We start from the raw sequence: 17208 nt of genomic DNA on the forward strand, positions 1-17208 counted from the left end.
TCCGGAGTAGGTACCCAACCCAAGACAAGGCAAGACTGAGGCCGCTGGAGAGAGATGCAAGCAGCCAGGCGGGGGTGTGGCTCTGGGCTGCGACAGTTTCGTCCACGGGTACCACCTGTGTTTTATTGATGGACACACACACAGGAAAGGGAAAAAGAAGCCCCAACCGTGAATCCGAACCCAGGCTCCCCACTCCACGTCCCCATCGCAGAGACAGTGGTAACTGCTGCGTCTTCTCCAAGGACGCAGGGAGGCAGGTTGGGAACCCACGTGCCCTCGCCTGGCCTGACGTGAGGGTCAGAACCGGTGCCATTCCCGGGCCGACTACCGGGGCCAGCCGTCGGCAGTGGGCAGCCGGCGCAGAGGCGGTCCAGGTCGCAGGGGCTCTGCTAGGGGCCGGGCCAGGAGCAAAGGGTAGGGGAAGGTCTTTGGAAAGTCGCCGGGGCCTCCGGGGGCCGGGGAGAGGCGCTCGGACTTGATGCTGACTGGAGGGGTGGGCGAGGGGGCGCCGCGGGCCGGCGGGCCATCCTCGCCCAAGCTGCGGCCCCCACTGCAAGGAGAGAGAGGGAGAGGAGCGGGGCCGTGAGCTCAGCGAGGAAGGCAGAAAGGTGGCATGGCTTGGGCAAAGATCGGGCAGGAGAACCTTGGGAAAGGAGGGGGTGGCGATCCCTCTTGGGGCCTCCAAAATAGCTGCCCATCCCACCAGACCAGTCGGGCGGGGCTGTGTGCAGAACCGAGAGTGGCCACCAGGGGTCAGCCGTGGCTAGGGGCTTTGAAACTGGGGCGGGGGGGGCAACTGTGAACCCGAACTCGGGGAGTGAGGGACCGGGGAGACAGTTGGGGCACTTACCTAGACTGCGTGGGGGTGGCCGGGGGCCCGTCAACCCTGGAGGGCTGCCAGGGGGCCAGGGTGGGGGGCTGCAGCAAGCCTGGGGGTGGAGGAGGATCCCCCAGGCCATACTCTGCGGGGCAGGAAGAGGAAACTGAGGCTCTGACCCCAGGGAGCCCCTCCCCAGCCTGACCGCCCAACCCGCCAGTTTGCGGTTCTGGTGGGCGGGGGAGTGTGGAAACACCCTCCGAAAGCCAGGGCAAGTGCATACCTGGGGGGCCGGCAGGGAGGAAGGGGAAGCTCCCGAGCGGGGGTCCGGGGGCAGCGGTGGAGCAGGGACTCTGCAGGCCACCATAGAGGCCTCTCTGCGGGGAGACAGAGTAAAGGGGAGCCTGAGACCCACAGCCAGGCCGCCCTGCCCCGCAGCCCTTCCACACCTTCCCCGCACTCACCGAGCTGCTCAGCCCGCCTCGGGTCCCGGCCAGGCCGCCAGGCAGGTCTGGCCTCCGCCCGTCTGCTGCCAGGTACAGGGGCGGTGGTGTCTTGCTGGTGAGATGGCTTGGCGAGAAAAGAGGGTGCACCAGGCCTGGGGAGCAGGGGACCCCCAGAGAAGGCAGGCGGCCACGTCATCTGATGAAGTCTGAGGTCCAGAGTGACGCCCACAGCCAAGCAGGGCCAAAGCCAACATTTCCCCGCTGCACAACCCCCACCGGAACCTCCACCCCCCACCCAGGGCCTGTGCCCCATGCTCACCTGGGGGCCCAGCTTTGGGGGCTGCTGGCCGGAAGGGGGATGGGCGGCTCTGGGCAGGCAGGGCCTCCCCAAGTCCAGTGGGTTCACAGGCTGGTGGGGGCAGTGCCCCATATACCATGTCTGGGCTGGGCATAGTAGGAGCTGCGGGCTGCGGTCACAGAGGACAGGATTGGTTGAGGAACACAGAGATGAGGGCATCAATTCAACCTAGAAAATCCCAGTGAGCTCAAGGGCCAGCTTCCACTTCTGGAAGCCCTCACTACTCCCCCTCTGGCCTAAACGCCACGTGGCTGGGGAGTCTGTGACTGCCTCTGTCACTCCTTGACAGCTAGGCCGAGCTGAAACTTCTTACTAAGCAAATGATTGGTCCCAAGGGGGCTTCCCAGGTTTAGATACATCAAAGAAATAAAGATAGAAGGAACTGTCTGCCTGTTGAACTCTTTTCCATCCTTCAAAGCCCCTACTATAATTCCTACTCCTCCAGGAAGCCTTCCCTGTCCCCTGACGCTAGGAATCCTGGTCTTGAGTCCTTCTCTCAGTCTCAGCCCCAGCCACGGGGGCCTTGGAAGTGGGGAGAGGGCCCACGTAAGGTGGGACAGGGAGTCACTTACATAGAGCCGGGGCCGGGGCAAGGCTGGGTCACCCCCATCACCTGCCAGCCTCCGCAGCTTCTCTCCTGGCCCCTCAAGCCCCTCGTCTGGCTCCAGCTCCGGTCCATCGAGGCCCACACCCCTCCGCTTCAGTGTCTGTGGGAAGGGGAGAGAGCAGGGTGACACGCCCCATCCCTCCCAGCTATGTGGGCAGGCAGAGTGCAGGCACAGCTGCTCCAGCTAAATCCCACTAACCAAAACCCCCAGGGAGTTATCATCTAGTAACTTCCAACTGTACGTGAGCGAGGGACTGTCCTGCCTTGGGACCAGAGAGGCCCAGGTCACACAGCAGGGGCGGAGATCCACCCAGGCCTGCTGGCATTATCCTAATGCTCCTCCTGAGTGTGATTTGGTTTTTCCATCCCGCGCCCAGGCGCAGCCTCAGAGCCTGGCATGCAGCAGGCGGTGAGTGAACATCAGCTAGTTGAGCATCTCGAGGCTACTTCACAGGCTCTCCTGAGCTGTCATCCCCTGGGACCAGTGATCTCGGTACTCCTAGACCCCCACCTCTCCTCTGCCAGCTTCTCCCCACTGTCTGTCACCCTGGGGCTCCCCAGTCAGTCCTAGCCCAGTGCTCTATCCATCCAGTGGCTTCAGCTTCCCGTTCCTGGGTAAAGATGCCCAGATCCAAAATGACAGTGATCTTCGTGCCACAACTACTGAGCCTGTGCACTCTACAGCCCAAGCTCCACGAGGGAAGCCCGCCTGTGACAGCTGAAGAAAAGCCCATGTGCCACGATGAGAGCCCAGTGAAGACCCAGCACAGCCAAAATCAAAGGAAAACAAAAAAGTAATAGTGATTTTGCCCATCCTGGGTGGTGCTAGGCAGCTGCCCCAGAAGGGGCTCTCCATTACCCCAGACCTGCTTTGACTGGCATGTGTGTGGGCATGCGTGTGTGCATGCGTGCTCACTCGCTCAATGGTGTTCGATTCTTTGCGATGCTATGGGCTCTAGCCTGCCAGGCTCCTTTATCCATGAAATTTTCCAGGCAAGAATACTGGAGTGGGTTGCCATTTCCTCTCCAGGGGATCCAGCAAAGCCAAACTGCAACGCTCATCTTTTGTGCAAACCAAGAGTCCCTAGGCTCTGAGTGCGCAGAGTGTGCTGGGCTTCATGCGGCCAGGGAGGAGGCTCCCGGGGGTACCTCGAGGATGTCGGTGTTGGTACGGCTCTCATGGGGCTCACTGTACTCCGTGTACTTCAGAAGCACTCGGTCCATGTCTGTGCTGGCATACTGGAAGAGGCGATTGGAGCTGTTGAAGATGATGAGGGCAATCTCACAGTCGCAGAGCACGCTCAGCTCATAGGCCTTCTTCATCAGCCCGAACTTTCGCTTGGTAAATGTTACCTGGACTCAGTATCCAAAGGTAGGGCAGGAGAAGACAAAAATTCAGGGTGGTGAGAGGGGAAGTTGAGGGCCCTATTTTTCCATGAACATGCTTCATGATTTCATGCCTTTGCATGTGCTCTTTCCAATGTACTACTCCTCACTTCTCAACCTGGCAAACTCCTGTTGATGCGTCAAAACCTGGCTCAAATGTTCTCTCCTTAGGGAAGTTTTCCTTGGTCTCCAGGCAGATCCCACACTCCCTCTCTGAGCTTCCCCAGTTCTGTACCTGTCTCTGGCCCAGCACTTTGAGTTGGATGTGTTTGTGTTGCATTCTATCTCCCCTGTGACTGGGGCTCCAGTCATCACAGAGAATCAATGAATAAATCATGAGAATGAGTAAATGCTACATCTCAAACTCCTGACACTACATCGAGTCTCCTTATTCCCTTGCAGTTCCCCCAAATGGCCAAGCCTTTGCCCAGGCTGTTTCTTCTGCCAGGAAAGCCTTTCCCCCAGCCACTGTTCCACCCAGTGAACTCACCTGCCGATTCCTTTGGTCCAGAATGCGTGAGATCTGAATTTTTTTCCTCCCCATGTCCCAGGCTGGGTGGAGTGTCCTTTGTCTGGAGGCTGGGGTGGGGGAGGAGAAGAGAGCAGAGCAGGTGGATGGAGAGTGGGGACAGGCTCCCCAGCATACCCCTGCCAGGAGACAATGGGGGAGAGTGAGGTGGGTGGGTCACCCCACATCTCACACCCCCAGCCAGCCCAGGATGCATCAAACGCTCACTGAACACCTTCAGACCAGTGCCTTATAAGGAAAAGGCTGACCCCGGGGGAAAGACTGAGAGGTACAGGTGCCCCCAACTGAGGCTCTAAAGCAAAACAAGCTGATAGTCGTGGGACCTCAGGGGAGCCTGACCCCCTGTCTGTGCGTGGAGATGACAGTGTAGTGCACTGCCCAGCGCTGCTGGAGCATGAAATGAGCTAGCCCACACAGGGCACTCAGATCTGCCCTGCAGACAGCAGGTGCCGCGGGTGCACTGCTGTTATGAACACTGGCGGCAGCCTAGACGTCCTCAACAGGCCAGGCTGGAGGGCCATCCGATGCTGGTACCCAGTGGGGCTTAGTGATCCGGAAGTAAGCCTGATCCGCACAGCAGACACTTTTCAACTCGTTCAGTCCACCCACGACAGCCCTTCCATGAGCAAAGTTGAGGGCTGTGGTTACCAGAAAACATACATTAAAATATATATAAAACATATATTTAAACATTGCATTGCGAGTGGAAAAGACTAGAAGGAAATACTCAAGCTGGGAGTCAGTGCTGGGTGGAAACTTATGGGTGAGTTTTTAAAAACTGAGATACAACTCACTTAACACAAGATTCGCCGTTTTAACATGTGCAATTCAGTGACATTTAGAGCATTTATTACGTTGTGCAACCATCATCTCTACCTAGTTCCAGAAACTTTACATCCTCTCAAAAGGAGACCCCAGGGGTTTTCCTGGAAGTCCAGTAGTTAAGATTCCGTGCTTCCACTGCAGGGGGTTGGGTTCAATCCCTGGTCAGGGAACTAAGATCCCATATGCAGTTTGGCAAGACCAAAAAACCAAAACCAAGCCAAAAACCCATAAACAAGACAAAAAGAAGACCCAGCCCCATAGCAGCCATTCCCCGTTCCCCCTTCCTCAGCCTCCAGCAACCACTGATCTATGCATCTGGCCTGTTCTGGACATTTCTTATAAGTGGAATCATACAATGTGTGGCCTTTTCATCTCTTCCTTTTTCATTTTTATCTTTTGAATTTTCTAACTTTTCTCCCTCAGTGATTAAAAATTTCTATTTTTTTAAATGTGTGTTGGTTGGGGGTTGGGGGAGCACTTCTCCGGCGGTTCAGTGGTTAAGACTATGCGCTCCCAACTCAGGGGGCTTGGGTTGGATCCCTGGTCAGGGAACTAAGATCCCGTATGTTGTATGGCACAGCCGAAAAGATAGAAATAAAAAATGGGGGGAAGCCTAAGAGAAACCCCATCCCTGAACTACTTTCCAGTGGGAGGAGGGGGAATCCCCTGGGAAGACTTTCACTTGGAGACTTCAGACTGGGAGGAGGGGTGGGCTCATGCAAACTAGAGAGGAAGTCTGGACCCTCCTCATGGGGATCTGGGATCTCCCTGGTGGGGGCCCCAAGGTGAGAATGGGCAGCTCAGTGAGGGCAACAGGTAACCAAGACCTGGCCCAGCCCTTCCCCAGCAGCCCCCAGGCAGGGCTCCTGGAATCAAGGAATCATATTCGCGTCCTGCAGCACCCACCCCACTGGCCCCCGAGACACCTCCGCCAACCCCATGACCACACTCCACCCCCCAGCCCTCTCGTGTCATAGGGGACTGAGGCCGCACCACAGGCCTTCCCCAGGATGAAGTGGGCCCGTGCTCAGATCCCAGCCAGCCTCAGACCAGAAGAGAGGTCTTCAGTAAGGGCAGCCTCTCCCTCAGCCTCAGTCTGCTGTTCTGTAAATGGGGTGGGTACAAAAGGCAGAGTACCTCGCACAAAGCCTGAGAATGAGGTCTTGGGAAGTGTAGGGAAATGCAGGTCTGTCTCTGGGAGAAACATACCCCAGCCCGAGGGGTCTGGTGGGGGATCCCCATCTTCCCAAAGATCCAGAGCTGGAAACGTGAGTCACCCCAGCCGTCATATGCAGCCCACTGGGTCACCCCAGGCACACCCTCCACCTCCCCCGGTCTGGGTCTCTGAGCAGTCACAACTACGTGGAGTCCAGGCCGAAACGAGCCCCCACCATGGCCCCCCAGCCTGACTTGCTAAATTTAACCTTTGGGGCTAATTTTAATCCCTGTCCGGAATCAGGCTAGTTCCCACGGCTGGGATGCATTATCCCTGCCCTGACGGGCCCCTGGGGACAGGAGGAGGGCATTGGCCCGGAGGTCTTGGTGCCAAGATGATTCCGGAAATGCCCCCCACGCCTGGAATCCCATGGGAACGGGGGACTTGGACATGAGTCTCGGGGTCTGGAAGATCCACCTTTGGCCCCTTCTCCAGCTGTCCGCATTTGAGACAAGGACCTCCTGGCCCGGGCAGGGCTCACATAATAGGGGCGCCCCGGAGAGTTGGAAGGTCAGGAGGGGGACCCTGAACTGAGACTCAAGAGCTGAGACAGGAAGTGAGTTTTAGGCAGAAGGAATGGCAGGTGCAAAGTCCCTAAGGAAGAAGGAGACGCATCAACAAGGCTCGAGTGAGGGAAGAGGGGGAAAGTGCGGAGGCAGGGCCACTTTGGGTCCTCTGAGCTGCCATGAGGCCTCTGGGTTTTGCTCTAAGAGCAATGGAGAGCCGTGAAGGATGGGGGTTCATCAAGAAGGGACAGGACTCTAAAAACTTGAACACGGGGACTTCCCTGGTAGTCCAGTGGTTAAGACTCTTCATTCCTAATTCAGGAGACCAGGTCTGATCCCTGGTCAGGAAACTAAATCCCATATGAGATCCAAGGTGTTGCAGCTAAAACCCGATATAGCCCCAAATTTAAAAAAAAAAACTGGTTCAGTCAGAAAAAAAAAAAAAAAACTTGGTCATAGCTGTCATGGGGAGCAAGACTGTTGAAGGCAGAAGCAAAGAGGACAGCAAACTGCAGGGAGGCCAGAGCTGGGTCCCTCTGGGTCGAGACCAGGCTTAGCCCCCTCTGTGCCATGCCTGAGTCCTGTGCTTTAAGTCACTGTGCTCTAGGGCTCTCTGGTTCCTCAAGAGGCCACCAGGTCCTCTGCCATCTCTGGAGGCAGGCCTGACAGGTGCAGATGGACTTATGCAGGGGTTTGCATCTTCTGACCCTTGATGACTTTGGAACCCCCAGTCTTCACCTAGGAACCAAAGTCACCCCCTGCTCCAGTCCTGGAGGGACCTACCCAGCACATAGCTCTGGTCATGCCCATTCCTGATGACACACTCCTCACGGCTCCCCACCGCCCTCAGGAGGAAGGGAGTTCCAGTCCTCAGTCTGGCATTCAAGGCCCTACCCTGATCAGCTCCTGTCCACTGTTCTCAACCTTCAGCAGAACGTCTGTTTGAAATCCCCGTTTTGCCTCTTCTGCACCTGGCCAACTCCAATTCACACTTTAAAAACCCAGCTCAAGAAATCCATTCCTTCAGGAAGCCCTCCCTGCCCTCTCACTCTGGTTGCTCACAGCCTCCATCCTTCCCCTCTAGTTCCGATACTGTGGGCTGTCGGATGCGGGGCCTCTCTCCTTCTCCCCTAGCCTGGAAGACCCTCAGGACCAGACACAGGGGTGACTGGGAAGATATGGAGTGGGTCAAGAGGGACACGTCTGAACTCCCCTCAGCTTCCCTCAACAACTTCCTCTCAGACTCCCCCAGCTGACTCCCTACCCAGAAATACACGCGCATGCAAATCCAACCACTCAGCGTTGACCTGCCTCAGGCCCAGGTGTGAAGGGCCAGCCCAGGAATGCAGAGGCGGGAGGCCCAGGGTGTGCATATATATTTGTACTCACATGCAAATCCCCACCCTGAGCCGCAGACAGACCTGGCGGCCAGTTCTCCAGATGTTGGCGTGATGGTGATCGGAACTGCTGGGGGGAGGTGGTGGTGCGTGCTGAATGTGCAGGGCACGAGGGGGAGGCTGAGGTTAGCAGAGGCTGAGGTTGGGAGAGGCTGAGGTTGGGAGAGGCTGAGGTTGGGAGAGGCTGAGGTTGGGGGAGGCTTCTTCTGGGCACAAGCTCCCCACCCCACACCAAGGTCCAGCTAGAAAGCCTAGAGCTTGTTGCATCTGCCCAGCAGAGTGGCAGAGGTGAACCCACTGACCCAGGCAAGGGAAGAAGAACCAGGATAAATCCAAGAGGGCACCTCAGCAGAGAAAGCATGCAGCTGGGCCTCAGTGGGAGGGCTGAGTGGGGGCCTGAGAACTGAAGGGAGTGGGCATTTGAAGTCAAGAGTCCAGCACCTTCTCACCCCTATCTTTGTACCCCACTTATCCAGTGTCAGCCATGTATCAACCATTGCGATAAACTGACCTCAAAAGAAGGAGAAAGCTTGAGTAGACCAATGACCATGGAAAATTAAAAAAGCGTCTCGAGACGTAACATTCAAAGTATAACAGGCCCCTAAGGTTTTATAGCTGTTTTATCAAACCTTAGAGGACAGGAAAGTGAAATGTTCTTTATATTAACTCAGACCTTTAAAAACAGGGGCACCCCAAGTCATTTTAATGAGCCTCTTATAGGTCAGAACCTGAGTCTAAAAAGAGAGAAGTATTGACCACAAAAGAGGCAATGTTAGTAGCCAGGGATTCAAGGAAGACCTCTCTGAAGAGGTGACGTTTGAACTGAGACCAGAGGCACAAGAAAGAGACAGGCATCAAAGGGCAGAGTCAGTGAGAAGCTCTGGTGGAAGGGTGTTCCTGGCAGGGGGAACTGCAAGGACAAAAGTTCAGACTGTTCACGAGTTTGACATTTTGAAAACAGCAAAAAAGTCTGAATGGCTGGACAACGTGAACAGTGGGGAGAAGGGAGGGGCATGGTGGTGGTGGGAATGGGGTTTGGACCACGTAGGCCCTTGTGGGCCACAGTGAAGAGTGTGGGGTTTACTCTGAGGGCATTAGGGAGCTACAGAGAATTTGGGGGCAACGGAGTACCTAGATATGATTTTGACAGTTTAAAATCCCCCTGTATTTTTAGGCATTGCTGGTGGGAGGGGAAAGAAGAAGAGCCACTCTGAAAAACTGTCTGGCATCTACTAAAGCTGAACAAGCAGCTACCCTCCAACCCAGTGATCCTTCCCTTCCCCTTGTATTTACCGAACACAAATGGGCCCATGTAAGAAATCACACAAACAAGAACATTCTCAGCAACTTCATTCATCATAGCCCCAAACTGGAAATGATTCAAACGCCCTCGATGGGAGAACTGACAACTACTTTCTCGTAAATTCTATGGTGGGCTACTATACAGCACAGGAAAAGGATGCGTCTCAGCTCCACGCAACCGCACAGGTGAACCTCCCAGATTGCGGGAGGGTTCAACAATATTGGGCTCTGCAGAACGGACATGCCATGTGATTCCATTGATACGAAGTTCCAGAACAGGCAAAATTCACCTCCAGTGATGGATATGAGCACAGCGGCCATGCTAAGCGGGTGCTGTGACAGGATAATGCAAGTCAGGGGGCTGGAGCGTTCTGTTCCCTGGACCAGCTGTATTCAGTTGGTGCAAGTTTTTTAGCCCTACTCCAGTGATTTTTGCATTTCCCTCTACGTGACTTAACCAAAAGGATTTTTAAAAAGTACCTCCCCCCATCCCCCACTCAGGTAGCTGTGACGACAGCAGCTGTCTGGGCAGGCGTGAGATGACAGGGAGAAGCTGGGGCAGACGTCCAGGCAGGAGATGCGGGGCCTGAACTGAGATGGGGCTGCGGGAAGGCAGAGAGGATGGGCTGTTTGTCAACCAAGGGGACAGGATATGCTGGTGGCATATGCCTGGGGTTGGAGGGAGCCTGGGGTCTCAGGCCTGAGCGCTATTTGTGGGGGAAACTGAGGGTGCGTGTGGTGTGTGCATGCATGCTGTCATGTTCAACTCTTTGAGACCCCATGGACTATATGGCCCGCCAGGCTCCTCTGTCCATGGAATTCACCAGGCAAGAATACTGGAGTTGGTTGCCATTCCCTTCTCCAGGGGATCTTCCCAACCCAGGGATCAAAACCAAGCCTCCTGAATTGCAGGCGGGTTCTTTACCGCTGAGCCACTGGGGAAGCCCCACACCGGGAGCACACAGGAAGATCTCATAAGCACCCAGAGCATGACTAAGTCTCTACTGTGACACCTGTGGTCACTAAGTCCATCAACAAGCACCCCTGAAGTCCTCTAGGCCATGACTGTCACCTCCCACTAAGAGGCCTCTCAGCAAAATGGTGATGGAGATGGGGGTCTGGAAGGAATCCCACCCTCCCACTCAACCTTTACTGTGGGGCTCTTCTTGTGAAGGGACTCAGTTTTCTCATCTATAAATGGGAGTGAGAATCCATCTGCCACCAGCTGAGGAGGAGGGGGCAGTGGAGGGGTCTTTCAACCTTGTCTTTGGACTCCCAGGAGCCAGAAGACAGAGGAGCTTTGGAGCTGGGGGTGCTGAGTCAGCATGCCATCTCGTGAGGCCACGGGGACCCTTCCTGTGGCAGGCTGGGCAACATCAGGCCCCTACCTGCCCCCCCTCCATAAAGCAGGTCATGGAATCCTGACCTCAAAGGCTCTGCAGGGAGGGTCTGAGATAAAAGACCAGTTCCCCTTCTCGGCTCTCAGCAGGGCTTTAATGGAGGGGCCAGCAGCAGAGTTAGGCTGCCCGACCCTTGAGCCCAGAGGCCACAGTGTGGCGGGGGACCCAGGCCGGGAAGGAGGGGAGGAAAGGAGAAGTGAGAGGCAGGTGGGTGGCGGGGGGAGGTGAGTGCCCAGGGGACGTGGCGAGGCGGGGAGGGGTCGCTGCGCCTGGGCCCAGCAGCAAATCAGGCCGGCAGCCCAGCCTCACGCAACCCAGGCAGTGGTTTCATCACCTGTTCCCCAAGCACCTCGTTACGGGCGACAGGAAGAGCCCCTTGGAAAGTCGGGACCCCCCCTCCCCTCTCTTGAGGGCCCCGGAGGCTCTGACCCCAGCTGCTGGAGACCCTCCCCCACCCCAGCCGGGGCCCTGGGCCGCCTCCTCCCCTGGGAGCCTGGGGAGATGGAGGCCCAGGTTGGGGGGAGCACTGTGGGTGACCTAGGGGCTGGGTAGCCCACAGCAGCCCCTCTCCTGCCCTCGGGAGAAGGCAGGCTCTGGCAGTGACTCCTGTGTGGCCAAGCTTCTCCAGGCCTGTCTCCTACCCCAGAAGATGGGGAGAGCCGGGGACACCTCCCTGAGTTGGGGGGCTCTCGGAAGTAGGTGTGGTTGGGAGGCTGTATCCCTCCTTCTCTATGCAGGCAGCAGAACTACTTAGGGTCTTCTCCCCTCAGCCCGGGGCTGTCCAGGACAGACTGAGGGCACCAGGCAGACCCAGGAACGGTGCTGGGGACAGGTGGCTCAGGGGGAAAGGCCTTCCTTACATGTACAGATGGGGGTTTGGGAGATTCCCCTCATAGGGAGACTCCCCCCAAACACATGAACCACCTGAAACACGTGCAGCACACAGGTCTTGCAGACCCCTCCCAAACCCACATGGCTCACCAAACACACGTATCCCGCAGACCACACACAGATACCCAATTACACACAGACCTCTCACACACACATGGACTCCCCAACACATGCCAATCCCCCACATGCACACAAACCCTCATTATAGATAGACACCCCTAAACACACCGTGACCCCCACATGTAACCTTACTAGACACACACAGAGCTCCCCCAAACACAGGGAGACTCCCCAGACCCATGCTGGTCTCCCATTACAAGCAGGCACCTGGACACAGATCGGGCCTCTGTCTCTGCAGTGGCATCGCCCCCCTCTGGCTTCCTGAGGCAGGGTGGGAGCACTCCCCAGGGGAGAGATGCAGGTTAGGGGGTGGGGGTTCTGAGGGTGGGGGGGGGCAGGAGGGCTTCAGGGAGCATATGTATGGACACCGCACGGGGACCACAGGCTGCATCGGTGCAGTTAGCAGGGGGTTGTGGGTAGTTCTGGGGACTGGTGGGGGGTGTTGAGGGTGGGATGCGTTACCCACATGTGGCTGTGAATCCCAGAAACCCAGAAGGTTCCAGGTGGAGAAGGCCCTTTGTGGGGGGAGGTCCCTTTGTCTGTCGGTCCCTCTGACAATCAGGGGGAAACTGAGGCCCAGTTGGGAACCCTCAAACCCCCCCTCCACAGCCCCTCGGCAGGCCTGCTTCTGGGAGGGCCCAGCATGGCTGTGCGCTGAGGGGTCTGCGGGCCTGGCTGTGGCTGGGGGCTTGGCTAGATCAGGGTTCCTACCCTGGCTCCACTGCACAGTCACTGCCTGACGTGCTCCAAGCCTGTTTCCCCATCTATGCAGTGGGCCCTGGCACCCGCTCACCTGTGCCTCCACTTTAGGAAGGCCTCATCTAAACAGACTCGCTCACCTTCTGTCCCATTCCTGGCACCTGAGACACCAGCCCCAGACAGACCTGCCTCTTCTCCATCGCCAGTCTTTGCTCCGCCGCACCCTCTGTCCTGAACGCCCTTCTCAGACTCACCCAGATTTGAGAAGCTGCTACATGTCCTTCAAGGCTGGGCAGAAACTTCTCTAGGAGTGTTCATTTCCCCAGAGCAGATTTCTCTTTCCCTGCGCAGCTTAGTCGTACCAGGTATTTTTGGTGCTTCTTTGTTAGTTTCTCTGATGATCGTGTGTGTGTGTGTGTGTGTGTTAGTTGCTCGGTTGTGTCCGACTCTTTGTGACCCCATGGACTGCAGCCCGCCAGGCTCCTCTGTCCACGGAATTCTCCTGGCAAGAATACTGGAGTGGGTAGCCATGCCCTTCTCCAGGGGATCTTCCTAATGCAGCGATCGAGCCCGGCTCTCCTGCACTGCAGGCAGACTCTACCATCTGAGCCCAGGGAAGCCCCTCTGATGGTCATACTGTGCCCCTGAGAGGCCCATTCCATGAGGGCAGAGATGGGGCCTTCCCAGTGCCAGCACAGAGGAGGTCTGCATCACCCTTCCTTGAACGAGCCAACCAACAACTGCTTAACAAACGGAAGAGACATCGGCAACGGGTTCTGTTTTCTTTTAAACACCTCATGGCTCACAAAACAAACTTGAAGCCCCATCTGGCCCACAGGCTGCCAGTGTGAGTGGCCCCCCAACATCCTCGCGCTAAACAGCCCCCAGCACAACGGCACACTGGATGGTGCTCAGGCCTCTCTCAGCCCCAGGTTCCCGTGCCCACCTCAGAAGGAAATTACGTCCTGAAGCCATGAGGGCCTGGCTTCCCTGTCCACTGCAGGTCCTGCCAGGAAGGCTGGTTTCTGTCACAGCCACTGCAAGATCAACTCAATGCCCCATTCGTCTCCTGTGGGGCTTAGGAAGCATACCCCTGGGGCTGAGAGAGACCGTACATTCAACACCCAATCCTGCTATCTCACACAAGTCAGGGCCCTTGCCCAGTCCAAGGCCCCCAACGATGTCTCCTAAGCTGCAGTGGCAGCTACAGGAACAGCCCAAGGTTTCTCTCTCTTTGTTCCAGAGAAAGATGTCCCCATAGGGCCCCAGAAATTCATCCCCAGAGGCCTGGGCCTCCCTGCTTGGGAAATTAACACATCTGTCAGAGCTGGGCGGAAGGGACTCAGCCCACAGCCCAGCAGAGCAGAGATGCAGCCAGTGGGGAATCCAACCTGGGGGCCCTGGGGCATCCCTGGTCCCCACTTTCTTCCCCTAGAAATGTCTATGGCTCACCAAGGTGTCGGGGATACAAGGGCAGGGAGGAGACAGACCCAGCCGAACCTTCTGCAGTGCCGGGTCTGGTGAGGGAGACGACAGACACATCACGGTGTCAGGGACAGAAGACTTTAATGATGGAATTCTACAGGGCAAGGCAGTGGGGGAGGTGGTGCGGAGAAAGCTGCTTTGAACAGAGGGGCCAGAAAAGGCTTTCTGAAAAAGGAAACACTAGGAGGAGGGAACCACAGGGAGGAGAGTACACCAACCCTGAAAGGATGTGGAGAACGGCAGGTGCAAAGGCCCGGAGGAGGTAATGTGCTAGGTGGGTTCCAGGTATGGCGGAGGTCTATATTGCTGAGAATGGGCGAGCAATGGGCGACCAGAAGCAGAGGGGAGCCAGGAGGCCACAGGGGACTTGGGAATCAAGGTGAGAGAGGGGACTGCAGAGCAACTGAGTCATGGAGGGTGTATGAGTCAGGGGGGCGGGGGCGGGGGCTGTGGTATGATTCCGGATTTTCAACAGACCCCGTGGTTGCTGTGAGGAGGAGTCCTTAGGTACAGGACAGCATCCAGCAGGAGATGAGGCTCTGGTTGTGGAAACTGGACAGAGGCAGGCCTGTGTCAGAGCAGTGACTTGTTGTGACATCTGGCCTGCACTGTTCCCTTCTGAAGAACCCAGCTCAACCAGACCTCCAACTCAACCTCTAGTGAACAAGAACCTGGAGGGGATCAGACAGGGAAGCTGACAGGCCTGAGGCCTACTTGGTCCCTGGTGCAGGGTGGGGTGAGGGGGGCCTGAATGGGGCTCACAGCATTCCACCTGGTCATGGTTCGGATGGCACCTCCTGTTTCTGGGTGCCTGCTGTCTACCTGGGGCCCACACTCCACCTCATTTACACACGGGAACCAGCCTGACTCAGATAGCCCAGTGCAGTGGAGGTGGCTGCCCTGTTTTACACAGCCAGAAATGGGTTCCTTCCCAGGGCCACACAGTGGGACCCCAGATCCTCATTCAAGTGTGGGTTTGTATCCCATGGCTGTCCAGCTGCACCCCAAACCCAGCCCCCCTTAGCCCCCCGATCCAGTCTGAGAAGTGGGCCTGGGTACTAGTGGGGTCTGAGACACTTGTTTCTGGACTGCCTGGAGCCAATGGGCAGCCTCACAAGGCCCCCAAGTTGCAGGCACAGGGAAGCCCTTTGGGGGTGCTGAGAAATGGGATCCAATCCTTGTGTACATCTGACTTGGACTGGATTCATGAGCCTGGGTTGGGGTGACCTCTCCTACCCCAAATGGGATCCCAGGCGTGTGATAAATCCTCTCCAAAAAATGACATCTGTCTGCAAGTGCCTGTGTGCCTCAAATATTCCGGAAGGTCAAATTCCCAACATGTCTACACTCATTGCATCTGAGTTGGGGTGACAAATGACCTTAATTCCCTCTCTCCTCTAATTTGCATTTTCCAGATGTCTGCCTGGTTGGGTAATGATTTAATGAAATCAATCATTACTTGAAGATGGGAAGTAAGATCGAGCTCAGATTGCTTAGGTCACAAGGGCATCCAGAGAGCTCAGAAAAGGGCAGTGATCTGTCTGAGGTCACACAGAGACGGGCAAGAGGAAGCTGGGGCCAGCCCCTCACTTCTGGCTTTTGTTCTCCTAGGGTCTGAGGGGCAGCCTGGAGCTCATCCTTTCTCTGAGGGGCCTGGGTGTTTCCACCTGGCCTCAGTCTTCCCTCCTGCAAAGTGGCAGCTTCAGACTAGATAGTGAGTTTCCAGCTGTCACAGGTGAGACCCTAGGACCCTCAATGTCCCCAGATTCCCTTCCCTGGAAGCCAAGATTCACTTCTGGACTTAGACAGGTGAAGGAAGGCAGGTATGCGGACAGGAGGGAGCAAGGCTTTCTCCCAAAGCCCCGTCGACTTTTGGAATCAAATTCCACACACTTGTCCTTCTGAGTCTAAATACTTCTTTGAACCCCATTTCCTTTACCCCAAGAGCCTGCAAGTGCTCAACCCCGGACGCCAAAGGTCCAGAGGTCCTGCCCTTCCCCTGTGAGGGTTCTCAGCCAGGTCAGGCTAAAGGCCTCATCTGTGTCTGACCTCTCAGGTCTGCAGCTTGGGGACAGGGTACAGACTGGGATTCCAGCTGGTGACGTCCACTGACCAGGACCCTGAGAAATACAGAGGGTGGGGACCATGGCCAGGAAAGTACTTCGGCCACCAGTTTGTCATATGCTGACAACTGCGGGGGGCTGTGACTACTGTTCCTCCGATGGGACACTGAGGCACGGGGAGGAAGTGGCCCAGGCACTTGCGGTCCCCTGCTAAGGGCTCCATGCCCACCGTCCTGCCCGCAGCCACAGGGGCACCCCGTGGTGCCCAGCCCACGAGACACAAACCCCACAGGGTGGGTAAGGGTCACAGCAGTCACAGGCACACGTGGATGCCATGCCACACGAAGGTGTGGGGCCGTGACACACGAGGGCATGCTCACAGCAGGAAGGCAGGGGGCTGTGGTTGTGCACAGAGCCTTCCAGGATGCACAGAGGGGTGTGCCACAGGAAAAGGAACCACTGGAGCTCACAGACGCATACCAGAGTCTAATGGCACCACGACTTTAGACACACAACTCCCAACGGACATCAAAACCTTCAGTCACATGACCTTTGGACACACAACTGCTCAGCGATGACACACACTCCCTCAGATGTAACTCCTGGACATGCAAACCCTGGGACACTCACCCCTTTGGACACACAAACCTCTCAGGAACACAACCCTCGAACACACCCCTCAGATTCACACCCCTTGGACATACAACCTTTGGACACACAAACCCTGGACGCATAGCCTCTCAAACACAATCCTAGGGCTGCAAACCTCTTAGACACAGCTCTCCCGCGTACAGCAGCACCCTCGGACCTTCAAACTCATCCCAGCCCACAGATGCCATTCAAAGGACGCTGTACAGACCTCGGCCCGACGCAAGACGCACCTGCTCCACCTGAACCTTCCCGCGCTGACCGGGCGGCAGAGGCTCAGAACTCGGACGGAACGCGGGGCGGCCACAGGTGCCTACTGAGCGGGTGGCCCCGCCCCCGGGAGCTGATTGGGCGTGACGCAAATTTGCATAGAGGGCGTGTCTGCAGATTGCGGTGGGCGTGGCCGGGCCCTGGGAGTTCCGGGACCGGGAATCCGACGCTGGAAGACTGTGAGACGGGGAAATAATATAATGAGGGAGGGGTTCACGGAAGATGGCTGGATAAGACTTGCCA

The 17208-nt window shown here is 56.7% G+C and overlaps 2 protein-coding genes across 4 annotated transcripts in view; both read right to left on the reverse strand.

Moving 5' to 3' along the window:
• Positions 1-96: 96 nt before the first annotated feature.
• On the reverse strand, positions 97-17059 carry MEF2B (myocyte enhancer factor 2B). Of its 2 annotated transcripts, none has more exons than XM_088839217.1 (9): positions 16929-17059; positions 4105-4262; positions 3378-3586; positions 2194-2328; positions 1583-1730; positions 1282-1415; positions 1101-1194; positions 851-962; positions 97-550 (listed from the first exon to the last, which is right to left on the reverse strand). In XM_088839217.1, exons 2-9 carry the CDS (start codon positions 4256-4258, stop codon positions 325-327), a joined length of 1212 nt encoding a protein of 403 aa, XP_088695343.1. In that variant the 5' UTR covers positions 4259-4262; positions 16929-17059; the 3' UTR covers positions 97-324. The 2 variants fall into 2 exon arrangements, with proteins under 2 accessions (XP_088695343.1, XP_055285117.1); XM_055429142.2 differs by having other exon boundaries at positions 3378-3581; positions 4105-4193; positions 16929-16968.
• The window catches only part of BORCS8 (BLOC-1 related complex subunit 8), a 31646-nt gene continuing 18572 nt past the window's right edge, over positions 4135-17208 (reverse strand). The window contains exon 6 of one of the 2 annotated variants that reach the window (XM_088839222.1): positions 4135-4193. The gene's annotated coding sequence lies outside the window, so the exon portion shown is untranslated. Of the gene's footprint in view, positions 4194-17009; positions 17143-17208 lie in introns of those variants that run through there. The other variant, XM_088839220.1, reaches the window with a different exon arrangement.

This window comes from Moschus berezovskii, chromosome 8 (genome assembly GCF_049115385.1).
Source record: "Moschus berezovskii isolate FMDL1 chromosome 8, NW_MosBer_1.0, whole genome shotgun sequence".
Lineage (NCBI taxonomy): Eukaryota > Metazoa > Chordata > Mammalia > Artiodactyla > Moschidae > Moschus > Moschus berezovskii.

Coding starts and splice junctions, on each gene's coding strand:
- MEF2B (XM_088839217.1), bottom strand. CDS start 4,258: ATGCTGGGGAGCCTGTCCCCACTCTCCATCCACCTGCTCTGCTCTCTT. Junction 3,587..4,104: donor TGGACCAAAGGAATCGGCAG/GTGAGTTCACTG, acceptor TTGGATACTGAG/TCCAGGTAACATTTACCAAG. Junction 1,416..1,582: donor CCCCAAAGCTGGGCCCCCAG/GTGAGCATGGGG, acceptor CCTGCTCCCCAG/GCCTGGTGCACCCTCTTTTC.